The 15,703-nt window shown below is 37.7% G+C and overlaps 1 protein-coding gene across 6 annotated transcripts; it reads left to right on the top strand.

Annotated features, from left to right (window-relative positions):
- LOC116298496 (octopamine receptor beta-2R) lies at positions 1-14,548 on the top strand. Of its 6 annotated transcripts, none has more exons than XM_089033816.1 (3): positions 1-36; positions 961-1,043; positions 12,778-14,548. In XM_089033816.1, exon 3 carries the CDS (start codon positions 12,826-12,828, stop codon positions 13,750-13,752), a length of 927 nt encoding a protein of 308 aa, XP_088889942.1. In that variant the 5' UTR covers positions 1-36; positions 961-1,043; positions 12,778-12,825; the 3' UTR covers positions 13,753-14,548. The 6 variants fall into 6 exon arrangements, with proteins under 6 accessions (XP_088889942.1, XP_031562853.2, XP_031562852.2 ...); XM_031706993.2 differs by lacking the exon at positions 1-36 and adding an exon at positions 790-884; XM_031706992.2 differs by lacking the exons at positions 1-36; positions 961-1,043 and adding an exon at positions 7,097-7,263 and having other exon boundaries at positions 12,781-14,548.
- Positions 14,549-15,703: the final 1,155 nt, after the last annotated feature.

Below are 15,703 nucleotides of genomic sequence, written 5' to 3'. Positions count from 1 at the left end.
CTTAAGGAAAACAAGATCGAGTAGAACGTTCTCTTTGTGAGTATCCTATATGATTCGTTTCGTCTTTTTTGTTGACATACTTTTTTAATGGCCATTTTGATTGTTTTATTCTATTAAGTTACCTGTGATTTGGAATCTAGGCGCATAAATTATTGTCACAAAAATTTGTCCACACTACGACGAAATGATGGTATTTCTAAAAGATATTTGGTGTATCCTTTCACGGACGAGTTTTATGTTCTTTATTTTTAAGTAAAAGCTGTTGTTGATCGAGCTGAAAACCTGGAACTAGGAAATATTGAGCTACGAACAAAATGTTCACTGATTGGTTAATTCTTTATGATCCGCGCGAGAGAAGCAAAAATATAAACCCTAACAATTACTCACTTTTTTTGATTTGTCTTTCTTTTTATGTTAAACAGTCAGAAACATGTATGAAAATTTATGAAAGAAAAGAAAGAAAAAAAAAAAAAAAAAAAAAAAAAGAACAAAATCAAATGGTTTACCACTAAGGGCCGCAATAGCAAGATCAACCTGAAAGTAGTTTCCACGCGAGGAAAAAGCAATAAAAACGCCAGAAAGCTATTTCAAATCAATGCATCTTTAAGTAAGTCAAATCAGAAGCGTTTGCGTTCCGTTTGTGACCTTTCTTTTTATTAAAATAGAAAACATCCGGCTCTCCATTTAGTTAAGGAGACAAGTTTTAAATGCGTTGAAACTCCTTTTTTCTATCTCAAAAGCTGTCCTTTTTCACTTCTGTTTTCTCAGTTCCATGTCAATAGCCTCCTAGCACAAAACCAATCAGCGTACACTGTGTCTAATATTCGATAATTTGCACATACAGTGTACTCTGATCGTAATCAATGTTGAGATAATGCAAGAAGGTATATATTTTGCCTAAATCCTTTATTCTAATATGAATATTGTTGTAATACTTTCTTGATTGCGTCTCTATACTAGGTGTTTTGTTTCTGCTACGGCGCTGTCTTCTTCAAGCTTGGGGTAGTAGCAAGTTCGACTGATGCTTGGTTGAACCCGCAAATGTGAGTTGAGTCTGATTGATTAGATGTTATACTTTTCCCCGGGTTCTCCGGGTTTAATCCCTCTCTGTAAAAAAAAGCCGTGTGAATAAGTCAGATTCCGTGTTGTACATGTGAATGCATGAAAATGTTTTTCTGGGTTCTCCGGTTTTCCTCCCTCCGTAAAAACCAACTTCTGAATTCCAATTGGAATCCAGAGGAAGAAGAATCCGCTGTTAATCCCAATACTTATTTATTCATTATTATTTATTTAAAATGTAACGATTAATGATTTATTTGGCGCCCTTAGTCTGTGGTAGTTATATAAATCGAAGGTCCACGGTTTTCACTAGCGACGCATAACTAGCTAGTGAACAAGAATATAGAACGAAAATTACATGTATACGCAAATAAGAAGTTACATATAGGTATTAAAAGTAAAAGGAAGCATTAGCAAAATATTACACATAAACAATATAAGCTGATTATTAGGCATCTTGTGGTTGCGCGCGTTGAAACTTTTCTCACAGTCAAATATTAAAGGACACATAGAATACAGTAATTGTCCTTTTAGTGGTGTCGTTATGCGCTTTGAACCTTTTCTCACATTGAACTAAGGATTTTCGTACTTTTGTTTGTGCTTCTGTCGCTATTGTGAAAACCAGGAGAGAGTTATGGATTTCAGATAGTTCATTGAGAATAATTGACCTTGTAGTGGTGCCTTTGCGCGCGTTGAACCTTTTCGCACATTGTAATAAGGATTTTCGTACTTTCGTTTGTGCTTCTGTCGCTATTGTGAAAACCAGGAGAGAGTTATGGATTTCAGATAGCTCATTGAGAATAACTGACCTTGTAGTTGGGCCTTTGCGCGCGTTGAAGCTTTTCTCGCATTGAAATAAGGATTCTCGTACTTTCGTTTGTGCTTCTGTCGCTATTGTGAAAACCAGGAGAGAGTTATGGATTACAGATAGCTCATTAAGAATAACTGACCTTGTAGTTGGGCCTTTGCGCGCGTTGAAGCTTTTCTCGCATTGAAATAAGGATTCTCGTACTTTCGTTTGTGCTTCTGTCGCTATTGTGAAAACCAGGAGAGAGTTATGGATATCAGAAAGCTCATTTCGGATAATGGCTGAAAAAACACCAATATTACCACCATCATTATACTGTTGCATATGACTAAGTGCAGCACCGATCACTCGGTAAGATCGTAAAAATCAACTTTAACTTCGAATTGGGATCCATTGGAAGAAGAGCAGCCTTTGGGAAACCACAAAATTCCCATTATATATTTTTTCCCGTTATTTAGCCATTTATTATTTTCATAAAACGATACGGTTTTGTATTCCATTATTTCATTAACCTATACAGCTTCACTGACTGGAATATATTCTGAGTTACAAAACTGTCTTCTTGAATTGCATTAATACGGACAAAAAATTGTGCGACTATTCTTGCAATAGTGTCGAAAATGTCGTTCTTACACTCTGCGCCCAATATACTAAATAGAGCGCCTACTTTGTTCAGCATTGAAGATTATCTTAGTGCGCGTAGAATGGCTTGTCGGCGAGTAACAACTAACTGTGACAAATGATGCGCGCTAGACATAACTATTCTATAGCCCGCCAACGCAGCTCTAAAGTTTGAGTGCTCTCATTTTGAATGCCTGCTTCTTGCTATCTAATCTTGGAAATCTCAAATTGTTATGAGTGGCACTTCTTTTTCTCCATTCGGTAGATGAGTTATCTGGATAACCACCCATCGTTTGATATTGGCTGCAAGGTGCCACTTGTAAAATAAAGGTTTTTATCCCAAATTAGAAACATTTCAATAGATATCATTTGCCTTTAGGAAGCGATTTTATTTGCTGATTGTTTTAGTAGATATTTTTGATAAGATAAGAAGTGGCGCGTCTTTTGGTTGATCAGTTGTTTGGAAACTAAAAAACAGCATTGACATGTCACTTGTGGCAGGAGTCGTGTCTTTGTAGGGGACTGCAAATTTTATCGAACCCTGAAGCAATCTCTTGGCTGATATAAGGCAAGTCACGGCTAAACTAACAGATCGAACCCTGAAACAATTATCTCTGCGCTGATCAAAGTTAGGGCATGGCTAACTCACAAATCGAACCCTGAAACAACCTCTGGGCTGATCTAAGTCAGGGCATGGCTAACTCACAAATCCAACCCTGAAACAACCTCCGGGCTGATCAAAGTCATGTCACGGCTATAAATTCACAGATCAAACCTTGAAACATGCAATTACCTCAGGTCTGCACTGATCAAAGACAAGTCACGGCTAACTCACAGAAAGAACCCCGAAAAAAACTATGTTCTGATCTAAGTCAGGGCAAGGCTAAACTCACAGATCGAACCCTGAAACAACCTCCGGGCTGATCAAAGTCAGGGCACGGCTAACTCACAGAAAGAACTCCGAAAAAAACTATGTTCTGATCTAAGTCAGGGCGCGGCTAAACTCACAGATCGAACCCTGAAACTTTACCTCTGGGCTGATTAAAGTCAATACAAGTGTTTATATCACAGGACAAAATATTTATAAAAGCAATATTAAACGGCTGCTGATGTCTCTGTAGTGGTATCAACACTCTGGGAGCTGTAGAGCACTCAAAAAGCAAGCTTGCTTCTCTCGTGCTCTGTAGCTCCCAATGTGTTAATATCACGTATTATCCGGTTGCATCAGGGAAAAGAAAAGAGCGAAGCATGGTTCACTGATCCGCAGTTCTCGGAAGAGTTTCGGATTCATGTCGTTAATTTCATTCGGCGAATACCAAAGCTCATTCACCTATCCGTTCAATTTTAGCTACCCTCAACACGATTAGCCCTTGAATCTCGGGGAGAAATTATGATCATGAGTCAGTTATTTAGAATATTTAATCAAAATGTTCATCTCTGCTTTAAACACACAGGTTTACTTTTCTATCTGGTAGACGCACTTCTCTATTTAGCGCCTCAACTCTTTTCAATGCGCTAAAGATTCATCGTATAAGAGGACTATTATAGGGTCATCTTACAGAGACCCTAGCCTCAAGATTTACCGCACTGTAATTTCTTCCTCAATAAATTAACCTGTGCTAGCCATCTTGAAGACCTTTATTATTACAAATGTATATTTCTTCCTAGTCATAAATGTATCGTTTCAGTAGTTGATCACTTTATCTCTGCATATTTCGTTTAGTTTATTTTCTTTTCCGAGGGTCGTATTTTATAATAGATAACTCTTGTGAATTAGTACGTCTTATCCCACTTGTAAATAAAGTAATAGTCGTCATCATCATCATTAAAATCATCATCATCGTCATGATCATCTTCATCTTATTTATCGTCCTCATTATCATCATCATCGTCATGATCATCTTCATCTTCTTTATCGTCCTCATTATCATCATCATCATCGTCATGATCATCTTCATCTTCTTTATCGTCATCATTATCATCATCATCATCGTCGTCGTCATGATCATCTTCATCTTCTTTATCGTCCTCATTATCATCATCATCATCGTCATGATCATCTTCATCTTCTTCATCGTCCTCATTATCATCATCATCATCGTCATGATCATCTTCATCTTCTTCATCGTCATCATTATCATCATCATCATCATCGTCGTCATGATCATCTTCATCTTCTTTATTGTCATCATTATCATCATCATCATCGTCATGATCATCTTCATCTTCTTTATCGTCATCATCATCACCATCATCGTCATGATCATCGTCATCTTCTTTATCGTCATCATTATCATCATCATCATCGTCATGATCATCTTCATCTTCTTTATCGTCCTCATTATCATCATCATCATCATTATCATCGTCATAGAGGACATGTACGCACGTCTTATATTCCTTAATTATATATAAGTGTGATAAACAGGGACAGAACAAACTGAAAGTCATTAATTATTTTTCTGCCAGCAGGGTAATTCAGTATGTTCTCGGATCGATTAATATACTATGATTAAGGACGAACTGTAACAAGTAGGAAGTTACTTTGCAACCGGCATTAATGTCGAGTGTTTTTGCTTAATCAGCTGGAGAGTTCTCAAACGCTTCCTGACAGTCTAACAAATGGCAAACATTCTCATTTCCTTTCGACGTTCAATAAAACCGGGCAGCTTGAAAAAAAAAAAAGATACTGTGAACAAATCATTCAAATAAAAACAGACGGGAAATAGCAGGGAAGTCGGCGTCGGATTTTTAAATTTTTTTCTTCCTTTTCGCTTTTTGCTTATTCACCATTTTCCATACATCGGTTCACTGGTCAAAACACAAAGCATTCAGTCAAGGTTGCAAGGTTCAAATTTGAGTAATCCTTTGAAAATACCTTGGCACCTCGCTTGAGCGCTTTGTGTTTGACCGGTGAACCAATGTATGGAAAATGATGAATGGAAGCTTGCATCCAAAATCATCGAGTCTTCTGGACATCGAAACTCTAGCTTTACTGAAAGCAACGCATTTAACGTATTTTAACGTATTTTAACGTATTCAACGTATTTTATCTAAAAGACGTTAAATTAGAGTGGTTCAATTATGGGAATTGTGTTTTTTCAAGCAATTTTTTCTCGTCAAGTATTTAACGTCTTTTATCTTGAAGGCTCCTAAAACAAATGAAATTTCAGCCCCTGGGGTAGGCGTACAGTCAGACACTGTTTACAATTTGATATATCCATGCATTTAGACAAATTGTTCACTGTAGCCAATCAGAACGCATTGGTACTAAATTCATTATGCATCATCGAATTGTACGCGGTTTTGGGCTATCACCAACTGGTATGAAGATAAGACGAACTTACCCATCAATATATTATAGGAACTGCTATTGATGTTTTTATTGTGACGTTTCCCTATCAATGTCTTTTTTTCTTTTCTCATTAAAAAAAAAGAGTTTCGGCCAAGTTTTTCATATTATAGATAGAAAGTGTAAAAATTTCGGAAGAGATCGTTCATCATAATTCAGAGAATGTGAAAGAATTTCGGTGAGCCTTACAAATTTTCATATTATAGATAGAAAGTATAAAAATGTCGTGAAGATCGTTCACCATATTTCAGAGAATGTAAAAGAATTTTGAGCCTTACAACTTTTGCAAAGAAATGCCTTGTGCTCCGGGGCAAATTTTGCCTGTCAACACTCTTTTCTTTTCAAACGTTTCATGTTTAAAAAAATAAATCGTCGATAGAATCATTATTAAAAGTGATGACCTGATACAGCTCTTCATAAAAATGCCCCAAAGGATATGTGTACTACCAGAAGACTCGAGATCACAACGGGTTATTTACGTCATTTACGTATGTGTCGGTGAAGGGCGTATGGAATGTCAGCGGTAATCCGGTCATGTCTGCCCTGGGGGTAAAAGATACTATAGATTGGGTGCGTTTTATGCCTGAAACAGTTAGCCACAAAGCTGAGTCTTTGCTATATTACGAATGAAGTCTTACTCTGCTATCTGATTAATGAATTTTTAATTTGTATTTGATTCGGAGTTTCAGTAATTGAACGTAAATAAGTAGACCATGGGAATATTTTAGTTCTAACCTTTAAGCTACCGTCTCACCAAACTGCTGATAAAATCTTTTCACCAAATGCTATCTCACTGTTGTGAATACTTTTAAATCTAAAAGTAGACTTGTCGACGGCTTGCTAAGTCGAGAGATCAAAAAAGGCCGACTGAGAACCAGCACCTCATTAGTAAATCAAGGGTTTTTTTTTTAGTTATCAACGAAGGGAGGTTTTTATTTAGATAAACTAATTTTCAAACACTTCTTTTATTGAACAGCATTCTGTATGGCTGTTGAAATCATTTTAAAATACTCATCCTTCCCCTCCCTACCCTCCCTGGACATCACAGGCTCATCACAAATAACATTTCATGGAGCTGTTTTTCAGCATGGACAAAATTAATCGTTTTTCGGCCGGGTCATAGCGGAAGAACTAATTTCTCGGGACCACGAACGCGAGACGTCATGCGGAAAGTATACTATAAACATCACACTTGTTCCCGTATATGATACTTTAATCACATCACGCTCACCGCAATGGCGATGAAATGATCTATCATATTAGAAAACAATTTGTGGTCAGCTGTAATTTATTAACCAACGATATAAAAGGTTTCACTCAGCTTTCGATCTTTATCTTAATGACAGTGTGATTCCCATGAGATCATAACAGCAGCGGTTTCGCTGTTCTACGCCAAGCAGAAGACAACTCACAAATTTCTTAGGTAAGCTTTTATTTGACTTTTAAATATTAACAGAATTTGTACAAACGAAAAGAAAGTTCTTGGAAAAAATAGCTTTGTGAGAATATTATCAAGCTGGGTAATCTAAAAAGAGGTGATTATACTAAAATAAGACGTTTTTTTCTCTATTGTACACATTAAGACTGATCACTGGAAAAAATCTTATACGTGTGCTACAAATGATGGAAATATGTTGGAAGTCGCCACTTCCAACATATTCTCTTGATATTCTCAGCAGTATTTAACGTATTCCGCCGACTATACATCCAAATCATGGAATTGTCCAATAGGCTGCATGCGGTATTCCAAATTATTTCCAACATATTTTCATGATATTGTCAGCAGTATTTTGACTATTTCTATTTCCTGGAAGGGTTCGAAAGGCTAAAGGAATGACTTACGAGTCCTTCAACATATTTCCAACAAATATCCAAAATCTCAAATTGAGTCTGGTCTAATATAGGAAAGTAAAAATGCTCTAAAATATTTTTAGCTTTGTAAGGACATGGTTCAATGGTTACTTATAAACTGTAGATCATTAAGCAAGATTTTCATGTGATATTCGTATTGTAACTATAAAAGACCCTTGCGCTAATGCTTTCACTTAGTATTAGATTGTTATTGAATTTGAAGGGTAGAAGCTGGCTTTGAAGCATCTCTTATTTATATATAATCATGAGCTTATTTTACAGAGCAGATTTGGGTTTAAGATCTTCATAAGTTGCTTCATAGATTATTTGAGCCACTAATTGTGATATCCTAGATTTATCAACCAGATTAGCTTTTGTAGTCTTCGCCGGGTAACAGCAACACATAATCCAATAACACACAGGAAAACATTCATCAGTTTGATTAAATATATAATTAGTTTAGAGAACTGGACCAAGCGTTTTTAATTATTGATGTCTAGTATATAAAACGTTGATATGATATTTTTTTTAATTCAGTGGCGGATCCAGGGGGGGTCGAAGGGGTCCACGGAACTCCCCTTGAAGGTTTGATCTTTTAGGTAATAGAAATATGTCTTATATAAATTTTAATTAAAAAAATGTTACTAGTTTTGCGTTGGGTCGTGTTATTATAGCTTGGTCCGTTACTAGATAGTAAATTAGGTGATTAGAGCCAATTTTTTTTGTCAAACATCAACTAAACAAAAGAGAATTATACACAGTTTAAGAAACGGAACCCCCCTTTGAAAAATCCTGGATCCGCCACTGTAATTCGGATAAAAAGGGTCGGTCGACACCTTGTTTAATTTTAAACATTGTACTTATGTAACGGATGCTCCATTTTGACCTTTAGTATTGTCCAAGTTGTAAGCTCCTAAGTTTAATGCAAGTATTCGAAAAAAGGGGTAGGATACTACTCTTTTCTATGTATTTGTCTAGTTTTTTTTTTGAATTAACGTCAATTTTGTAGTAGTCGTGGGAGAAACAAAATGGATAGGTTGGAAAAGAGCTGTCCATTTTGATTCATAATCACGTTCAGTAAACACACTCCCACTTGAGACAACTCTACATATGTCACGATTATCTTCAAGTCATCTCCTAGCAGCAATTGCGGTGAAATAATGCATGCGGTGACCATGTAGAAAATACACTAGATAATGAAAAAACGTGACTGTTCCAGAAAGAGTACATCACAGAAAAGAAAACCCTTCATTTGGCTTCTGGTTTAGCCACATAAGAGATTAATCGTTTTATAATGAATTCCAAAAACGTGACTGTAGGAGTTACTCAATGAATCAAATGTTTAGTAAATCTCAGAGAAATGAGCTGAAATCCTTCATTTGGCTTTAAGGTTACTGGAGACCTTCAGGGGTACGTTTCGTTTAGGACTCTCTCTTCGCAACACTTAAAAAAAAACCCATAAAACTATACATCATTTTAAAGGTCATATACTAATGATTCAGAAAATAATATTATTTGAAAGCGATTTTTTGATTTGAAACAATACCGGAGCCTTAAACACAAATTGGCCACGTTCAGTAGAGGTGAATTATAGACACTAATTTAGCGCGTATAGCCAAACGAATTTCACTATGTGAATAAGCAAAAGATAAACAACAAAAGGGTGTGAGCGATTTTTGATATTTTGCTTCTTTAAAAATTATTGAATTTAAAAGTTTGGACGTCGAAAAAGACGAAATGCTCAATAATTCCAAATACTACCATAGTTCCAAAGTAAGATTTGATAGATAATTGAAAAGAAGTGACTGTTTCAAAAAGCCAGAACCACGCGATAACAAAAAAGCATTCAACTCAGGATAGCAAAAAAAGTGGTGCGAGGGTTCTGTGTGCTTAAGCCGTTCATTTGTCATTAGTTTTTTTGGCTGGTCAATGCAAAGGTCCGCAAAAATGATATGTTTCCAAGTCATTCAGTTTCCGGACTTTTATTTCAACCTTCATTTTTGCAAGATAGAGTATTCCTTAAATTGGTACAAGGGAAATAGGATCGTACAGTGCGTCTCATTGTCATACCCAGAACCTTTTTATTTAATCTAATCTAATCTACTAGCTTTAGCTGTTGTATTTCTGTTTTAGATACATCTATAGTGAGATTTTAGATGTACGATGATGTATATAGATATTTATTTGTCAAACATAGGGAAAACAGCCTGCAGGCTTTACTCTGAGCTAGTCAATCTACTGAAGACAAGTTTTTCCGCTTAGTTGATAGCAAAGTTTGTCTGTGTCTCCGTGCCCAAACAAGTCGTTCCCATGGCATAACAAGGCTAGATTGAAACCTATCCGGTGACATTAGTTTGTCACAAACTAATCTGTCAGTGCACCACAATACTGTAAAACAATTATCAAAGTCGTTTTGGGATCAGCCCGGCCTTGATGGACATTTTGATTAAGGAATTAATCTGATGATAGATGTTCGGATATTTATCCGGCAGTTCATGAGATAGCACTAATTTTCTTTGACACCAATCATTTCATAACAATCACATCCTTCTAGTGATTCACGTCTAAATTATCTTAATTAAATCGTCCTTTTTCTCCACCTCCTGCTTAGTACACGCAGCAACCGTTGTTGTGACGTATGACCTACGTAGTTCCTTTTCCCCGCCTTTGATCTTTGATCGCTCGTCGGATGAAAACTAGTCTCGCAACAGCTGTAGTAGAAAAGAAAAATTATATACGGTCAGACCAAACGTAATGGGTTTCTCTACTTCAAACATCCTGAGATCAAATTTGTTTGAGTTAAATTTTCTTCATAAACGTTGCTAGGTAAGAAAATGGATAGCGTTCAAGGGGGTTTGACGTATAGCGCTGAGATATGGTGAGTTAGATGCATATGACAAAAAGGTAATTAATAATATTTCACTGAGGGCGTGACAGAGTTACCTAGTCTCCCTCGCATCCGTTTGGGGAGGGAGCGTTGCGTGACGACCGACACTAAAAACGGATGCGAGGGAGACTAAGAGTTACCCGACTCGACCAAAACATATATTGGAAAAACTAAATTCGCTAGATGATGTGCACGATGGGTGTGGCATAATTCGAACAACTTTTTCAACAGAAAGGAATTAAATACTGTATTGCCCAAGGAAGATCATGGACGTGACATCGTCAACTAGCAAAAATTTTTAATAACATAGTTTTAATAGACTAGATTGAGACTGTACCATGCTGGGCGACTGTATTGAAACTGGGGTGTACTGTATGGTTGATAAAGCAAGATTACGTCAAACGTACAATAAGCTTATTTCAATATAAATGCTTGATAATATAATCTACAAGCCTGTTCTTGAGATTATATTGAATCCTTCCGAGGGATGCTTAAGAATCGCCACAAGATATGGACTTAACTAACTAAACCTGTCTGCTTTGTTAAGCCATCAAACCGATCCGATCCACCTTACATATTGCTTTTCATCGGTAAAAAAGTGCCGTACATTGGCTTTAATTTTTTGTCATGTTTAAACGTTTAGTGGCTTTGCGGTTTTCAGCCGCAATACAATATATGGTACTAAATATCCGTTGCCGGATCTAGTAGGGGATATGTAGTCTCCTTCGTCTCCTTCACAGCCGCCATCAGTCTGAAACTAATGTCGGTTGCCGAGGAAAATAGTGGTTCTAAGCATTATTGTAGATTGAGAAATGAATTGAGAGATCGTTAGCAGATCAACACGCATGCGTGTCACTGTTTGGCGAAGCCATCGGAAGCTCCACGGACAAACTTACAATTTTCCCTCCATTCAATGCACTATTACAATGCACCATTCTTTGGTGAAAAAGGAAGCGTTGTTTTGCGGTAGTTTTGGTGGGTCTTTTTAGAGCTTCCAGGGAGTTTTGAAGTTTTCGGGAAATCCGTAGCAAGTTTTAACGGATACTGATAAGCATCTATTACTGGACGCGAGGGATGGGTTGTGAGATCGTAGATAAACACTTGAGTGAGACATATACGAATGGGCAAAGTCGATTTGAACATTCTCAGTATAAATCGATTCTACATGGGGTAAGCTGTGGAATGACCCGAAAAAAGTCCATAGTTTGAGTGTGGCTCCTTTAAATTATTAAGGTTTTTCTAAACCACATGCTAATGACTGTGACGTATGGATGTGAAAACTGACATGAAATAATTTCTACAAGAGCAATGAGGAAAACAATATAACGTATTTCAGATTCAATTTCTCTGTGCCAGTAATGTTTCTTATATAATTACGTCACAGTCATTAGCATATGACATGAAAAACCTTTATATCTTCCAGAAGCCGCACTCAAACTATGACATTTTTGGTGTCGTTCAGCAGCATTCCCCATGTTCAATCAATACTGAGAATACTGTAAGAAGGGCGATAGACACTTTAACAGATTTTCATTGGTACAGTAAGCATCACTACTGGATGCTAGGGATGGGTTATGAAATCGTAAAATATGAAAATGAAAAAGACTAGTTAAGGCAAATTCTTACCAATTAACCAATAAACATCGGGACTTTATCTTTTCAGAAAGATAGAAAGACAGATCAGTTCCCGTAACAAGATAGGGCACTTAAAATCAAGCACCTTTTATGATTCCTTATAGAGCTTTCTTTCAAGTGGAAGAGTGAAAATTCTATTCTTTGTTTTTGATGTGTCAGTTTTTATTCCTCGTCTTAGATCAGATATGTTCACGGCTTTTCTTTTACTTCTTATTTTAGCAAATGTCAATTGATCTGGGCCCTGTTCAAGTTGTCTTATTAATTCTTTAGTTATTACTGATGCTTTTATATGTACAAACTGTTAGATGCTCCAACGTTTCCGGCACCTCGGCACTTACTCTATAAGTAAGAGAGGCTTTTAAGATATCTTTGTTCAATCCATCCGTTGTGTGCTTTCAGGGCTCATTAGAAGACTGTCAACGGGAATGTTTTTAGGCAGTGGAAGGTGTTATTCTGTAGACAGCCTATGGACTCAAACAAACAATTAGCACGAATATGAATGTCACCTATTGACATTTTTCAGAACACAGATGTGAAATGCTTTTCAAAACCTTTCTTTTTCAGCAGCCGGACATTCAAGCCTGAGCACCGGTCTCGAAAAGAGCTGCATGAATGCCGCTCGAGATGAATTCAACCGCAAACGCCTCAAGAACGACGATTTCCGATCATGATAAAGTTGTCTGGTACTGGTCCGTGAGAGCATTCATAGCAGTTCTTACCGTCCTGGGAAATACATTTGTAATGATCCTGATCGCAAGAACCCATAGACTGAGAGTAATTCCAAATGCGTTCATCTTTGCTCTGGCGTTGACGGACACGCTAGTCGGCGCGGTGATTACCCCGGCTGATTTCGCCTGCACATTTTGGCATCCACATTCTTGTGACATCCCAAAACTTCGGTTCACCTTCGATATCCTCATCAACTTGTCCGTTACAAGTCTTTGTGCTTTGACTTTTGATCGGTATATGGCGGTTGTGAAGCCACTGAAGTATCAGACCTTTATGACAAAAACTAGGGTTGCCCAAATCCTCTCGATTTCATGGATTTTTGGTGTAACATTACCCATCGCTGGATACACTTGCTTCTTGGAGAAGAACAGACTAGGAGTCGACATTTCCAGGATATTGAATACGATTTTTCTTCAAATTCTGCCTCCAGTACTCTTGGCAATAGCTTATATCGTGATGGTCTGCATAGCGAAGAAGCATGACAAGTTAGAGCGGATACAGCAAAAACAGCTTAATTATAACTATGGCAACGTTACGCTACGAGAGAGCAAAGAAAGAGCTTCTGTAAAGATGATAGGAGCTGTCATTGTGGCTTTTATTCTTTGCTACATGCTAGCGATCTTTCGGTCATTGTATTTCTATGTCATGAACAGACAGATTCCTGTTATAGTAACACAATTGTCAAGGATTTTGTTACTCACTAGCTCATCTGTCAACTTTGTAGTTTATGCGTTTCTAAAGAAAGATTTCAGGCAAGAACTTAGGCGGATACTCAAGAAATGCAAACAGAACCTGGCAGAGATGATATAGGATGGAAATCAAGAGAATCCTACCCATATAGCCTTGTAACCATCATGTGCACAGTTTGATGCTATTTTTAGCTTGGAGATATTTGAGCGAAGAACCTGATTGGTTGATTTCTTGAGGGTAGGCGGCTTCTAGTCTTACAGTAAACAAAAGCCTGTGTTTTTGTCGCTTTTCGTGTCCAAAAACGAGGCATTAAAGGAAGCATGATTAACGCGCGGGCATGGTAATGTGCTAAAAATAGCATCAATGATTCTAAAAATAGCATCAAAGTGTGCACTTGATGGGGCACGGGGATTCTTTCTCTTAGTTCATTTTCTCTTGATGGAAATATAATCCTATTCCTTAGGCTAATGTTTTCTCATTCAAAACCACCTTCATTTCTGACATTACAAGAGTTAGTGCTACAAGAAAGAAATAATACTAAAGGAAATACTACCTTTTAACCCGAGAACAAAAAAGTGCACATCGCCGCGGAAAGCTGTATTTATCGCCTTATAATTCTATTTAATACGCACGTTCACTCACCCTTTGCATTCGTAACAAGGGCAATAATTATAGCCGTATATAAATAGTTTACATAAACATCATTTTTATATGACTTGTTAATTATATTTATGCATTGATTGGGATATTGATAAATTTTGTAAAAAGCCGGTCGTAGATAGTCTGGAACCAAACAGTGAGTTCATGCTTTATTTAATTAATATATCATTAATATGTGACTTGTACAATATATTTATGTGATTAATTGAGACATTGAGCTTCATGAAAGGACCATAGACATATCAGTCTGAAAGTATATTGTTTTCTTTTTAAATTTCGTACCATAAATTTGAGCTGCCGAGGTTATCACACAAAACCACTTTTAAGTGATCCAACGAACCCCAACCCCACCACACACAACCAACAGCAGCAACACGGATAACACCATCCAACCCTATCACAGGCAACCAATACCGTAGAAGCAACACGGATGCCACCATCCAACCCTATCACAGGCAACCAATAGAAGCAACACGGATAACACCATCCAACCCTATCACACACAACCAACAGCAGCAACATTGATGCCACCATCCAACCCTATCACAGGCAACCAATAGAAGCAACACGGATAACACCATCCAACCCTATCACAGGCAACCAATAGAAGCAACACGGATACCACCATCCAACCTTATCACAGGCAACCAATAGAAGCAACACGGATAACACCATCCAACCCTATCACAGGCAACCAATAGAAGCAACACGGATACCACCATCCAACCCTATCACACGCAAGCAATAGAAGCAACACGGATACCACCATCCAACCCTATCACACACAACCAATAGAAGCAACACGGATACCACCATCCAACCCTATCACACGCAAGCAATAGAAGCAACACGGATACCACCATCCAACCCTATCACAGGCAACCAATAGAAGCAACATTGATGCCACCATCCAACTCTACCACACACAACCAATAGCAGCAACACGGATAACACCATACAACCCTATCACACACAACTAACAGCAGCAACACGAATGCAACCACCCGCCCCTACCACCACAACCAATAGAAACAACATTAATGCCACCATCGAACCCTATACTAGCACACACAACCAACAGCAGCAACACGGATTACACCATCCAACCCTATCACAGGCAACCAATAGAAGCAACATTGATACCACCATCCAACCCTATCACAGGCAACCAATACCGTAGAAGCAACACGGATAACACCATCTAACCCTATCACTCACAACCAATAGAAGCAAAACGAATACCACCATCCAACCCTATCACAGGCAACCAATAGAAGCAACATTGATGCCACCATCCAACCCTACCACACACAACCAATAGAAGCAACACGAATACCACCATCCAACCCTATCACAGGCAACCAATAGAAGCAACATTGATGCCACCATCCAACCCTACCACACACAGCCA

This window comes from Actinia tenebrosa, unplaced genomic scaffold (genome assembly GCF_029948245.1).
Source record: "Actinia tenebrosa isolate PJP-AT-01 unplaced genomic scaffold, QUT_ActTen_1.0 PGA_scaffold0__85_contigs__length_37466705, whole genome shotgun sequence".
Classification (NCBI taxonomy): domain Eukaryota; kingdom Metazoa; phylum Cnidaria; class Anthozoa; order Actiniaria; family Actiniidae; genus Actinia; species Actinia tenebrosa.
The sequence above is the reverse complement of the archived record's forward strand: the minus strand, read 5'-3'. Positions and strand labels throughout refer to the sequence as shown.